We start from the raw sequence: 13,542 nt of genomic DNA, 5'->3' as shown, positions 1-13,542 counted from the left end.
CTTTCTTAATGACTTTCTTTCTTAATTAATTTATCTTGCTATTTTATGTATAAATACTTATCCAGAGTAAGAAACGGCACCATTTACACTTTCATATATAAATTTGTACATGCGCCCTCTATGAATAAGTGTCAATAAAATAGTTTTATTTGTAGTTTTAATTCTTCTCCATACCAACATTTGCTAGACTAGTGTTTTTTTTTACATTCTTATGATCAAATATGATATGAATAAGAATTGACTGAAGTCTAATCCCTGGCCAACTGATTAATTTGAAGTGTTTGTAAATGGCGTTACCATTATAAATGTATTTACACTTTTACTAAATGCATAAAAATCTGGGGTTCAATCACCAGGTGTAATTGTGTGATCCATTTTTGCTACCTGTAAGCGCACTGCGTTTTCATCCGACAGTCGGATAAATGTAGTTCTTACCGGCGATTTTTCCTTCACTTCCTGTATCTTTCAAAGATCAGACACGTCGCATGCGGTTCTTCGCATGGCGATGTGTCGGCTCAAGCCGCACCATGGAGTTCCTTCCTTAATGAATGAAAGTGACGCAACTTACATGTGGTAGCCTGCCTGGGGTAAAATGGGGGACCTGGTGTTTCTGTGCTGTCTGCATTGCCGCTGCTCTATGTTGACGGACAATCTGGCCACAGGTGATCTGTGTAAGCCATTAGTCTGGAGATAAAACCCCCTACTCTGCTCTGACTCATTGCCCAAGATAGGTCTATGTTCCATAGTTCATAGGTGTGTTACCTTATCTGATCCTGTTAAAGGAGAAGGAAACCCCCAGGGCGCTAAACCCCTCCCCCCCTCCCCTGTGCTGCCCCCCCTCCCTCCTCCCCCCTGGCCTACCTGTCCCCCTGGGCAAATGCCCCTAACTTTTTACTCACCCCTCTGCGCAGGTCCTGTCCACGGAGTACGCAGTCGCCATCTTCTCCCACGCGCGTCTTCTTCCTGCTCTGATCGGCGTTTTCTGGCGCATGCGCAGTAGGAACAGGTACCGGTACGGCTCTACTGCGCATGCGCCGAATGTCACGAAGTGAAATCGGAAAAACTTCGTGACATTCGGCGCATGCGCAGTAGAGCCGTACCGGTACCTGTTCCTACTGCGCATGCGCCAGAAAACGCCGATCAGAGCAGGAAGAAGACGCGCGTGGGAGAAGATGGCAACTGCGTACTCCGTGGACAGGACCTGCGCAGAGGGGTGAGTAAAAAGTTAGGGGCATTTGCCCAGGGGGACAGGTAGGCCAGGGGGGAGGAGGGAGGGGGGGCAGCACAGGGGAGGGGGGGAGGGGTTTAGCGCCCTGGGGGTTTCCTTCTCCTTTAACTGAACACTGCCTGACCTTGACCATTGCTGTTCTGCTGCCTGTACCGACCTCTGCCTCTTCTTTGGATTTAGTTACTGTACCACGGATTTGTTTGGTTTTACCCTGGCTTGTGACCTCTACTACGCTTCTGCTTCCTGATTTGGTACCGTATGTTTGGTATTGACCCGGTCTGTCCCTCAACCACGTTCCTTGTTCTCCATTCCAGGTGCTTCTGACATGAGGCCAGTTGAGAAACTTTTCTCAGTCGTCGGCAGCCCATAAGTTACCAGGAGTATCAAGCCACGCCTAGTAAATTAAAGAGCTGAAATTCCTAATTTTAAATCAAAATGTTGGCTCTTCTAGTGCAGAGTGCCAAACTGTGAAATTGGGTTGGGGTGGAGACGGACTGAAACACCCCTGCAGAGCACACCAAGGGGCCCATTTACTAACGAATGAATTTAATTTTTTCCCACGAATCTTGAAAACTTTGTGGTTTTCCTGTATTTCTAAAAAGCTCTAGAAATTCAAAATGTATTAAGTGCAAAAACCATGAAAACCACTAATGCAAAATTAGTCAAAGCTGTTAAGAGCTGCGCAGATCTTATTGGACCACTTTAAATCAATTTGAACTTTTCGAGGTTTTTGAATGTTTTTTTCACTATAAGTTGTCTGAAAAGCTTGTATTTTTTGAGGTATTCGTTTTCGTTAGCTCGTTGTTCATCACTTTATTTCTTTCGTACTTTTTGTAATTGGATCTATTAATAAATTCAATAGCAATTGTGGTTTTGAGTTTAGTCGTGGTTTCAAGCACCACTAAAATCCGACCTTTAATAAATAAGCCTCCCTGGTTTATAGACCTTACTGCGGTTAAAGCTACGTTTGGTCATTGCAATGTAGATTATTAGATCACTAGTATACAACCCCCACCCTCCACCCTTTGCTGTGACAGTTTTATTAGCTGGACCAGGGAGAAGAGGTTCATCATTGCACTCTTAAGGTGGCCATAGATGTAGAGATCCGCTTGTTTGACGATGTCGACAAACAAGCCTATCTCTCCCGATATGCCCACATTGAAGTCGGCGATATTGGGCTGATCCGATCGTGGGCCCTAGGCCCCAACGATCAGTTCATAATGGATCTGATATGGGTGGTAGTATCGCGGGACCGCATTCACACATAGATGCGCCCGTGATCCGAAGGGATTTTTTAATCTGCCCGATCAAGATCTGGCCAACATTCGACCAGATATTGGTGGGGGAAGCCCATTGGATGGCCCCACACATGGGACAATAAGCTGCTGACTCGGTCTGTCAGCCATTAATTGAATTACAAACAAACATGAAGTAGCTTATTTTTGCCAAATTGCCCTTAGTAGCTCAAGAAATAACAAAAGCGATAGTTTTAAAACAGTAGGCAAAAAGTATGTTGTCACTTGATTGTGGAGCAAAGAGGTATGCTATCCCTTTAAGAGAACATCTGAAGAGAACACATTACATTTTATCAGACCAGATTCATGATCAAGGTTTAACCTATTTCTTCTTTGTTTAAGTAGTGCGAACAAGATAAAAAATCCCTGCATAATTGAAAAAAACTCCATGGAAATCCAGCATGCTTATACCAAAATGATTTATGTACATTACAGTATTTTACTCCTTGGTACATTGTAGTGTCAGTATTGAGACTGTACAGTTACCTGTTCAGTCCCATCAGATTTCATTCACTGAGCACAGTTTTCATGTACGCTTTATATGCCTGAATATTACAGCAGCTTTAATTAAAGAGAATCATTTATTTGTTCACAAGTACAGGTATTTGCAAAAAAAAAAAGCCCTTGCAGAATTCTCTAAAAAGAGAATATACATTTATTTATACAGCCACACCTTTATTAATGCTTAAGCAAGTTCATGTTCCACCCTTTAACAACTCCCTGTAATTTAAAGAGGAGATTTAAAGAAGTTTATAGAAACAATGAAAAGGGGAAGCCATAGAATTTTAATGAGATTAGTAAATATAGCAGCTCCACCCTTGGTGCCACAGTAAATGCAATATAAAAGTTACTATAATGCTTTACCTGTTATATTCTGGGTGAGTCACCTAATCAGACTAGATAAGATAAAATGTGCCTTTAACCAATAGGCAACCTGGCCGCCGCTCTACAGCCGCCTTACATTTTAAAATAGAACAAAGTTTAAAAAAATGACCACATACACAATTACACTTCTGGCTGCGCTAACTCACTGTTACTGGGGACTGCCATGTGTGTTGCTCGGGCATTGGTCTTTGCCCAAGGCAACCACAGTCATTAATCAGGGAAGATGTTTCTCCAGTAGCTCCCCATCTTCTGCTGATTTACTGCACATGCTCTGTGCTGCTGTCACTTACCCCTGCTCAGAGCCCACTGAGCATGTGATTACTTTCCAAGATGGTGACCCCCTGTGACAAGTTTGAAGTCCTGGATCATTGCTGCTATTGAGAAGCTGAAACTTTAGGCTGGTGCAATAAGTTCAGTATATAAAATATTTTTAGCCATATTCATTTTTAGAGTTTAGTTCTCCTTTAAGGGGATAGTAAGATAAAAGGCTTACTTACCCTTTAACCCTTATGCCTCATGGGGTTGTTTTGACTGCTACAGTCCTCTCTAGGAGAGCTCTAGAAGTAAAAGTCCTTTTCATTTGTAGTGACTTTCCATTGAATTAAATGGGTAAGAAAAAAATCTTCCCCTTTGTCAACTCTTGCACTATGAGTGTTAGATGGTAGTGATGTGCTGGACGACTAGGGTTGCCACCCTTTCCCCCCCAGTAAAGACCAGGCAGGGCCGTGACATATATGGGTGTGGCCATGGAGGGGTGGGGCCAATCAATGTGTCAATCATGGGGTATCCTGCCCTGTTTTCCTTATTTGTAAAACCAGGCAGGAAGTTTTGACCTGGGCAGACCTTTAAAATACGGTGCTGTCCGATTCAAAACCGAACAGGTGGCAACCCTACGGCCGACCCAAATCCTGCAGGAGTTACAGGTTTACCAGGGGGTTCAGGCAGACTTCCACACAAGATTGCTGGTCACATGTAGCTTTGGGTTGAGCTCTTTTTCCTGCTCTCCCCACCTGCAACCTTACTGTGTCGGCTTCCACCCCCAGTCGTCATGTATTATAGACGCGTGACTGCATGCCCCGCCCCTTCCATAACGTTAGAGAGGGGCGAGCAGATCTATAAACATGAAGGCACACTGAGCTAGGTTTGGGCTTTGCTGAAGGGGCAACTTTGTCGATAGCTACTGTAATACCTGCCTGTGCCAGCACCTGATATAAACTGCTTGTTTGCCTGTTAAGCATTTATAGTATCTATGAGGAGAAATATTTTTAAATACTTGCAGGTGTAATATTGTTAATACTATAGCTAGGTGTTTTTTTCTTAACATGTACCTTTTATTTACACAGGTCATAACCTGAAATTTGATTTCCCACACGTGGGAAGTTGTGATTTTTATCTTTTGATCTTTCCTCTCACAGGAGAGAAAAACATCCCCTTCTATATATTAAATAAGAGAATTGAATTGTTAAACATTTTCTTGCTTACTGTTGCAAGACATTTGCAGATGGCACTTGTTTATAACGCAGTGCATAATAATATTTCTTGTGAGGCAGATGGATTTTAAGACCTTTATTTCTCAATAAATTTCCCTTTACAATATATAATTTTACAGGATTTGTGTTGTATATAGCAGGTTTGAACACAGCCCAGCATTCATCTGCATGGCATTTTCAGTTCACATGCATCTCATTCCACCAACTCCACTAAAGGGAGGGCAAGGTTACTGGCATGGACTAAAGGCAGCATCTTGTATAGCAACAGCATTTAGAACAGAAGGTGTCAAATAAAACTTTGACAGTTTGAAAATCAGTGACATCCTGAAGTTCAAATAAATTGTCTTTCTTGCCTTCTTACTGCAATTTTTTGTTTAATTCTTGTATAGAAGCTGCAGCTTCACCATCTGGCATTTGTACACCAGTATCAAAGGGCATTGTTTCATTTGAATTGTCACCTTTTTTGTCTTTTTCATGGAAGATTAGATGAATTATATATATGGAATGGGGCCTTTTATTCAGAATGCTTGGGACCTGGGGTTTCTGGATAACAGATCTTTCAATAATTTGAATCATCATACCTCATGTGTACTAGAAAATCATGTAACAAAACCCAATAGGTTGGTATTGCTTCCAATAAGGATTAATTATATCAGATGGATTTAAGACCTTTATTTCTCAATAAATTTCCCTTTTTGGATCAAGTACACGGTTCTGTTTTATTATTACAGAGAAAAGGGAAATTATTTTTAAAGGAGAATTCAACCCGTAGTTTAATAAAACCCTCCCCACCCTGGGTAGACCCCTCTCCCTACCTTGATCTACCCAGGGTAGGGGGGAGGGTTTATATGTATCTATATATCTATATCTATATCTATATATATATATATATATATATATATATATATATATATATATATATATATATATATATATATATATATATATATATATATATATATATATATATATATATATATATACTCTTCTGAAGCTTTACAAATGTGATACTTTATTGGAGACTCAACGTTTCAACCGTTTCGATCCCCCACAGGGATCTTCGTCAGGAGAATATTGTTCTGTATTCTCCTGACAAAGATCCCTGTGGGGGATCGAAACGTTGAGTCTCCAATAAAGTATCACATTTGTTAAGCTTCAGAAGAGTCCCGTGAGTGTCGCTATTCCTGCTGATATACCATTACATGTTTGCTGGCCTATATAATATACAAAATACTAAAGAAATTACATTTAATTGTATCCAAATTGTATTCAGTAATATGAAAGACTCTCAGAACAAAGAACAAAAGTGTGTAATACAAATACGTGTTTTAGGTGCACAGTTGTTACCATTATGGTGTCTCTAAGGCAGTGGTTTCCAACTAAGAGTCTGGGCCCCTGTGGGGTAATTAGAACTGTGGCCTCAATGTCAGTTAGGGTAAGAAATGGGGCGATCACCTGTTCTAGATACTTTTGAAAAGCCAGGGTGAGATTTGAAATTAAGACAAATACGTTGTTAAATATTCAGGGAACTGTAAGTTGATGAATGATGGTACACCAACTGTATGTGACCTTGTTATGAGCTTGGGGTCGGGATGCTTTGGCAAGACCTCCAAGGCAGCTAATATATGGAGAGTAACCAATATGGATTTGATGTATAGTAATGTAACATTATTTTACATTTTAGGGCTGGTTGTGTGAACTATTACGATGGAAAGAAGAACCTTCACCAGAAAACAGGACTCTATGGGAGAATCTTTCAATGATCCGAAGGTTCCTTAGTCTTCCCCAAGCAGAAAGAGATGTGATTTATGAGCAAGAGAGCAATGCAGTTCATCAGCACAGTGAAAGGCCATCTCATGTGATCCATGTTTCTGCAGAACAGATTCAGGTAGGTAAATGAGTTATTTCAGATGGTGACATTCTTATTTCCAATTTGAAAGGACCTGTCAACCCAAAACATTTTTTTTGCTTAATAAATGAAAACACAATTTATAAGCGTCTTTCCAATATGAATCTAAAATGTAGTGCTTTAAAATGTATTTGTAAATGTACTTGCTATTGAAAGCAGCATTTGCTTAACTCCTGCTTGTTACTTTTTAAACAATATTGCAAAAGCCACTCTCCTCCAGCAGGACAGGTGTGTTCCTTGGCTTTTGTAACATTGTTTCAAAATCAGGAAACTGTATTTTACATTATGGGGCATCATATACATTTTAAGGTTCGAATGGTAAATTAGAAGTTTTGAAAAAAACATTTGACTCAGAGCTCACAAATTCGAGTTTAAAAGCAATGTGAACTCCAATGTAAATTTGAATGTGAGATTTATCACACCTCAACCCTGAAACGGGTTCTAATTCAAATATTGGCCTAAAACCTGCAGAGTTCATTTACAAGTCAAAAGCAGAGGTCCATTGAACCATTTGAATATGTTAATTGCCTTCCGGGCATTCAAGTTTTTTTTTAACTCGAATGTTCCAGTCATGCATATTCGATCAAATGTTAGACGTTCGTTTTTTTCATAAATAACCTTCCATTCCAGTTGTGAGTACATGTGAGTATTAAAGTTAAAAAATATTGACATAACTTTCGATCCTTTGATAAATCTGCCCCTATATATTGGTGGGACCACAAAAAATGGTAAAAAATGAGGGTATGTAGAATGGAGGCTTCACTGTATGTATCCAGTTGTAACTAGAACTCTAGAGGGAATATATTAATCTTTTACAGCTCCAAATAGGGGCATTTTAGCAGTTGTTTTATAAGCAGGGAATGTATTACAGGTATGGGAAGAGTTATCTGTAAACCCGTTATCCAGAAAGCTCTGAATTACAGAAAAGTCGGCTCCCATAGACTAAATTTTATCCAAATAATCTACATTTTTGTAAATAATTACTTTTTTCTCCGTAATAATAAAACAGTACCTTGTACTTGATCCAAACTAAGATATAATTAATCCTTCTTGGAAGCAGAACCAGCCTATTGGGTCTATTTAATGTTTACATGATTTTCTAGTAGACTTAAGGTATGAAGATCCAAATTACGTAAGGGTCCATTATCAACAAAGCCCCTGTTCCCGAGCATTCTGGATAACAGGTCCTATACCTGTAGTTGATCTGATAGTTGGAAGCGAGAAAAAGAACAAGTGATTATGTCTACGGTGTCTTTTCTGTAGTTATAAATATGAAGGGCTCTGAATATGAAGCTTCTTTTTTACACAATAATGCCATTTAATAGCCTCTTGAGAAACTTAAAGGGGACCTAAAAAGCAGTTTAATAAAAAGTCATTTTCAAATTAAACACAAAACCTAAATTCTTTTTTTTTTTTTTTTTTTTAACCATCCATACCTGTTACATTAAGAATCTCAGATGGCAATCATATATTGCTTTCACTTTCAATTCTGCACGCCTAGATTTCCCTGCCCTCCTCGGATTCACTCTCCCTCCTCACCATCTAACTGTGTATCCAGTGCATAGAAGTGATGTGCGAGCCGGCCAGATATTGGTTATGGCCGACCCCGCACCACCCTTTGCCCCAACTTCCACTGCCGACTTCCAGCTTTATAGCCACGCGCCTGCTCGCCCCTTTTGTGACATCATCGGCGGGTTCGCCCCGGGTCTATAAAGGGCAGATGGAAGCCGGGCGCGGGTGGAGGGGAGGGCGGGTGCAGGTCAGGAAAAACCGACCCGCACATCACTAGTGCATAGGCATCATGCCCCCCATTCTGGTGCATAAACAAGATTGTGGCATGATGCAACACTTGCTGTAAAGGGCAACTGTAGAGGAAAAATATTATCCACAACCAAAGGTGCAGGCTAATAGAGCTTCCACTCCGGTTGGGGGTAACAGTAGTTTTTTGTTTTGTTTTGTTTTATTTGCCCCCTGCCAGCGCTAGGATATTTGACACTGGGAGAGCTCCCGGTGCGGGCAGCCATGTTGTACATAGCGCATGTGTATAATACCCTTCTGACTTCACAAGCATACACATATTGGGCAAGTCACGGCATTCAATCAATATGCGTGTGCCCCAACATGGCCGATTGTACTGGTAGCTCCCTCCAGGTGCGGGTGGCCTAGCCCTGGAAGATGGCAACAAATACTGTTGCCCTAACCAGAATGGGTGCTCTATTGGCCACACCTTTGGTTGGGGGATAATTTTTTTGTCCAACAGGTGCCCTTTAATAACAGTGTTCACAAAATGGCACCTTTCTTCTTGTGTCATTGTGAATTCCCAGACTGAAGGAAACAAAGTAATTTATAGACTGTAAATAATAAAATAATTTATATAGTGTAAAGTTTATTTTGCTTTACAAACACAATAGAAAAGAATTTGGGTGACAGGTCCCATTTGAAGTGAGGCTCTGAAAAGATAAATAAGAAATTTAAATTTTGTGTGGGTTTCTTTTTCGTGCAGCAGCAACAGCAGCAACAACAACAGCAGCAGCAGCAACAACAACAACAACCACCACAGCCTCCTGGACCCAGGTTACCCCCAAGGCAGCCCACCGTTGCATCTCCAGCAGAATCTGAGGAAGAAAATCGGCAGCAACCCCGGCCACGAACAAAGATCTCTGTTGAGGCCCTGGGTATTTTGCAGAGCTTCATACAAGATGTGGGGCTTTACCCTGATGAAGAAGCCATCCAAACACTGTCTGCACAGCTTGACCTACCCAAGTACACCATTATTAAGTTTTTCCAGAATCAGAGATACTATCTCAAACACCATGGAAAACTGAAAGACAATTCCGGCCTAGAAGTTGACGTGGCCGATTACGACGACGAAGACTTGCCTAAAGATTCAGAAGAGAATACACAGGACAAAAGTACTAATACACTGTTTCCAGTTAAACTTGAAGAGGATCACACTGGGGAAGGAAATACAGATATCACTGCTGAAATGAAAGACTTATCATAAAGTTTTATTTTTATTCAGATATTCCACTGGTATTACCAATCACAGGTCCATCCTATGTACTGTCAATAGCGGTTTTGCGTACATTTTTCAGACAAGACAAAAAGTAACAAAAAACTAAATGAAACAGAAAAAACATGTTTTACTCTAAGAACGGATTCCTTATATAAGAGATTGTTTGATAGTTCTATTCACTGGATAAGCCACAATGAACTTGACGCGCATGATTCTAGTGCAGATGAATCCTTCTCTGGAGCGTACAAACAAGCCTATGAAGCTTTTCGTGTTTCCTTTGTTTTCTGTTCTCCTGTTCGACCCCACATTTGATCTTCTAAGAAATATAAATACGAGTGTATGTTTCTCTTGCACAGGTATAGAGTACAAAGGAACTTGATTTGGTGCAACACAGTCACAAATGATAACATGCCAACAATGCCTTGTGTTATATGGCACTGCCGTAATTTAGATTTCCTCTTTTTTTTTTTTTTGGAAACGAAAAGCCGCTTTTTTTTATTCTGTTAGTCCCATTTAATTATCTGTAGATCCTAACTATTTTATTTCTCCAGGGATTTTTTTTTTATTTTATTACAATACAAGTAAAAGTGGTTCTATTTGTTACTATTCAGATTTTACTTTTTTTTTCTATTTATATATATGTATTTTGATGGGCAGTAAAACAAAAGTGTCTTAAAATGTTTTAAATAGAGAAAATGTGCTTTACAGAGTTGCCTATAAAAAGTGCTCTATGTTATTCAAGCAATTCATACTTATAAGCTTCACTCTTCTTGTGGTATGCAATTTTTACTATCATGCAAACAAGCTTAGGTAAATAAAACAAATAGATCACCTTAGAAACTTATGCAATTAATGTGAAAGAATAATTGATGATTGCAACGTGTCTTCCCCTTGGTTTACAATCAATTTTCAAGCTACATCTGTATAAAGTTACTGTATAAAGGTATATTTCTTTTTTTATGAGTTTATGGCTATGAAAACACCAGTGATTTTGTTAAAGCTGGCTGTTTTTATAAATGTACCACAATTTTCTTTATGCAAAAATGTTCTGACTAGGAGTGGTTATTGACTGTAACTACACAATTAAAATTGTTTGGTATAACATGGAAATGGTTGTGTCTGTGTATAGTATATTGACGTAAAGCTGAAGAGTTGACTTTGGGTAATGTTCTTGCAAGGAGTATGCGGGAAGAAGGAAATGTCACACTATCCGTTTATTTTGACTTTGTCCCCCTGTGATTTTGATTTGTTGTTGGCCCAAAAAAAAACATTTTGACTTCTATGTTCAACTCGCTGATGTTGGAGAAAATGTTTTAATTATTTCTGGATAACAGGCAGCACTACTAAAAACTGCAAACAATGTATTAGAGATACACACCGATAGTCCATATCTTCCTCTCCAGCAGATAAAGGTTTATCGTTAGCGCCTATCTTGTTTTAAATAAAAGGGTCAGCAAACCTCCCTTGTTCAGCCTTAAGGTGGCCATACACGGGCCAATAAAAGCTGCCGACAGACCGTGTCGGCAGCTTATTGGCCCGTGTATGGGGCCCCCCGACGGGCTTCACCGATCGAGACAAAAAATCCCGTTGGATCGCGGCCGCATCTATTCGTTGATGCGGTCCCGCGATCCGACCGCCCGTTAGGCATCGTTAGGATCCGATCGTTGGGCCCTAGGGCCCACGATCAGATCAGCCCGATATTGCCCACCTCAAGGTGGGTATATCAGAGGGATATCCGCTCGTTTGGCGACATCGCCAAACGAGCGGATCTCTCCATGTATGGCCACCTTTAGTTAAATCAGTAGGGAGTGTGCTGGACATACTATTTGCAAATGATTTAAACTACATCTATAGTATGAACTATTTAAGATACTCCATGTTTTGTTTTTAGGAAGTAGATAATTAGATTACTATTATAGCACCCCTTCACCCTTTGTTGTAACATTTGTTAGCAGGAGTTGATTATGCAGTGGGATTATACAAGCTCTGGGAATCGTATTATCTGCCTTGCAAGGACCAAATACGGAGAAGCTTAAGCTTGCCACCTGTTCAGTTTTGAACAGGTGGCATAGCTAGATATACTGGGCCCCACAGCAGATTATTTTTCAGGCCCTCAGGTTGACCAGTTTTACCAATTTTTATTGAAACTGTATATAAATTAGGACCTTATGGGGCCCATATACCTCCTGGGCCCCCCTGCAGCTGCAGGGTCTGCTTCCTCTATAGTGACACCCCTGCTGGACAACCTGTTTTCAAAATTAGGAAATCCAGACCGAACTCTCACTGAATGAAGCAGTGATCACCCCCACGTCCGAGCCCTGTCCCGTGATGTCAAAAGCACACCTACTAACTGTCATTGCCCCACTCTCATACATCATCCACCCTGCTTCCTTGTCTGGACTTCAAAGATATGAAACATGCTTTGCCCGGTTTATCTCAAGAAATAAAAAGCATCAATTTTTGTGATTAAAACAAAAGGCAAAAAAAGAATATTCAGCACAAGCCCAATTCATTTGAAAAAGGCTTTCATCGTATATATGTGTAGAGATACTTACCATAACAGATCTATATCTAGAAACCTGTAATCCATAAAGCTATTGAATACCAGGATTACATTTTCCATAGTGTCTTACAGTATAGAAACACAATTCTTTAATTTCTGTCAAATTTGTGTTTTTCTTGAATAATAAATGCCATGTACTTGATGGCAACTAACTGCATAAATACTGATGGCAAGACAGTCCTACTGGGTTTCTTTTATTATTATTTACATATATAATAACAGGGTATTGGCACCCATTGTATTTTGTCTGCCGTTGAAAAGAGTGGCAGTAGAAACCATGCAGACACTGACACTCAAGTGTGTATTATCTGTTATCTGCTATATGCTCATGCAGCTTGTTTATATAACCTGTATTACAGATTTTGAAGGAAATATTCAATTTTTATCATTGACGAACAGCCAGTGTAGGACTGGCCCATCAGGCTACCAGGAAAACTCCTGGTGGGCCCAGGTGTCAGTGAGCCTCTTGCTTCTAACTAGGGTTGCCACCTTTATGTCTGGCTGAGACCGGGCGGGGAGGGGGGGTGTTGTCCGGGACATCAGTGGGCGGACCCGTGATGTCAGTGGGCGGGGCTATGACTCGGCAATTGGCCAATCGCCGTGTCAATCAAGGGAATCCCGCCCGGTTTTCCTTATTTGGAAAACCGGGCAGGAAGTATAGACCCAGGCAGCCCCTCAAAATACCGGGCTGTCCTGGTCAAAACCGGACAGGTGGCAACCCTACTTCTAACCATTTGGCCTATTTCATGGTCATTCCCTATTTCTTTACAGGAAAAAATGCTTAATAATCGAAGAATATAGTAAGTAGATATAAAAGACTAGGAGAATAAAAAGGGTTATGTACATGTACATGCCGGTATGTTGTGCTGATTTGCATTAGATCTTTATTTATTTAATATTTATTGGTGGTTTTTCAATTTCTTTAATGGGATGTCTACCCAAAAAAGGAGTTTTTTTTTTTATAGAACAAAAATATATTTAAGCACTTTTCGAATATTCAAACATTAAGCAAGTAAATAGTTTTAGTTATTTGTTCATACCATTGCAACATGTATTGATAATTGGTTCTCCTCCAGCCAAGACTCCAATACCCATAATGATGTGCAAGTGTGATTTACAGACATGTATCTGCTGTCCAGTTACTGGGCCTAGTGAA

The 13,542-nt window shown here is 40.2% G+C and overlaps 1 protein-coding gene across 5 annotated transcripts in view; it reads left to right on the top strand.

Moving 5' to 3' along the window:
* satb1.S (SATB homeobox 1 S homeolog) overlaps positions 1-10,927 on the top strand; it is a 70,591-nt gene extending 59,664 nt beyond the window's left edge. For 4 of the 5 annotated variants that reach the window (XM_018269270.2, XM_018269263.2, XM_018269268.2 and 1 more), the window contains 2 exons: positions 6,583-6,786; positions 9,311-10,927. In XM_018269270.2, the coding sequence (XP_018124759.1) occupies positions 6,583-6,786; positions 9,311-9,811 (705 nt within the window). In that variant the 3' untranslated portion in view covers positions 9,812-10,927. The remainder of the gene's footprint in view (positions 1-6,582; positions 6,787-9,310) is intronic. The other variant, XM_018269266.2, reaches the window with a different exon arrangement.
* Positions 10,928-13,542: the final 2,615 nt, after the last annotated feature.

This window comes from Xenopus laevis, chromosome 6S (genome assembly GCF_017654675.1).
Source record: "Xenopus laevis strain J_2021 chromosome 6S, Xenopus_laevis_v10.1, whole genome shotgun sequence".
Taxonomy (NCBI): domain Eukaryota; kingdom Metazoa; phylum Chordata; class Amphibia; order Anura; family Pipidae; genus Xenopus; species Xenopus laevis.
Note: the sequence above shows the minus strand (reverse complement) of the source record. Positions and strands in the feature narration are given on the sequence as shown.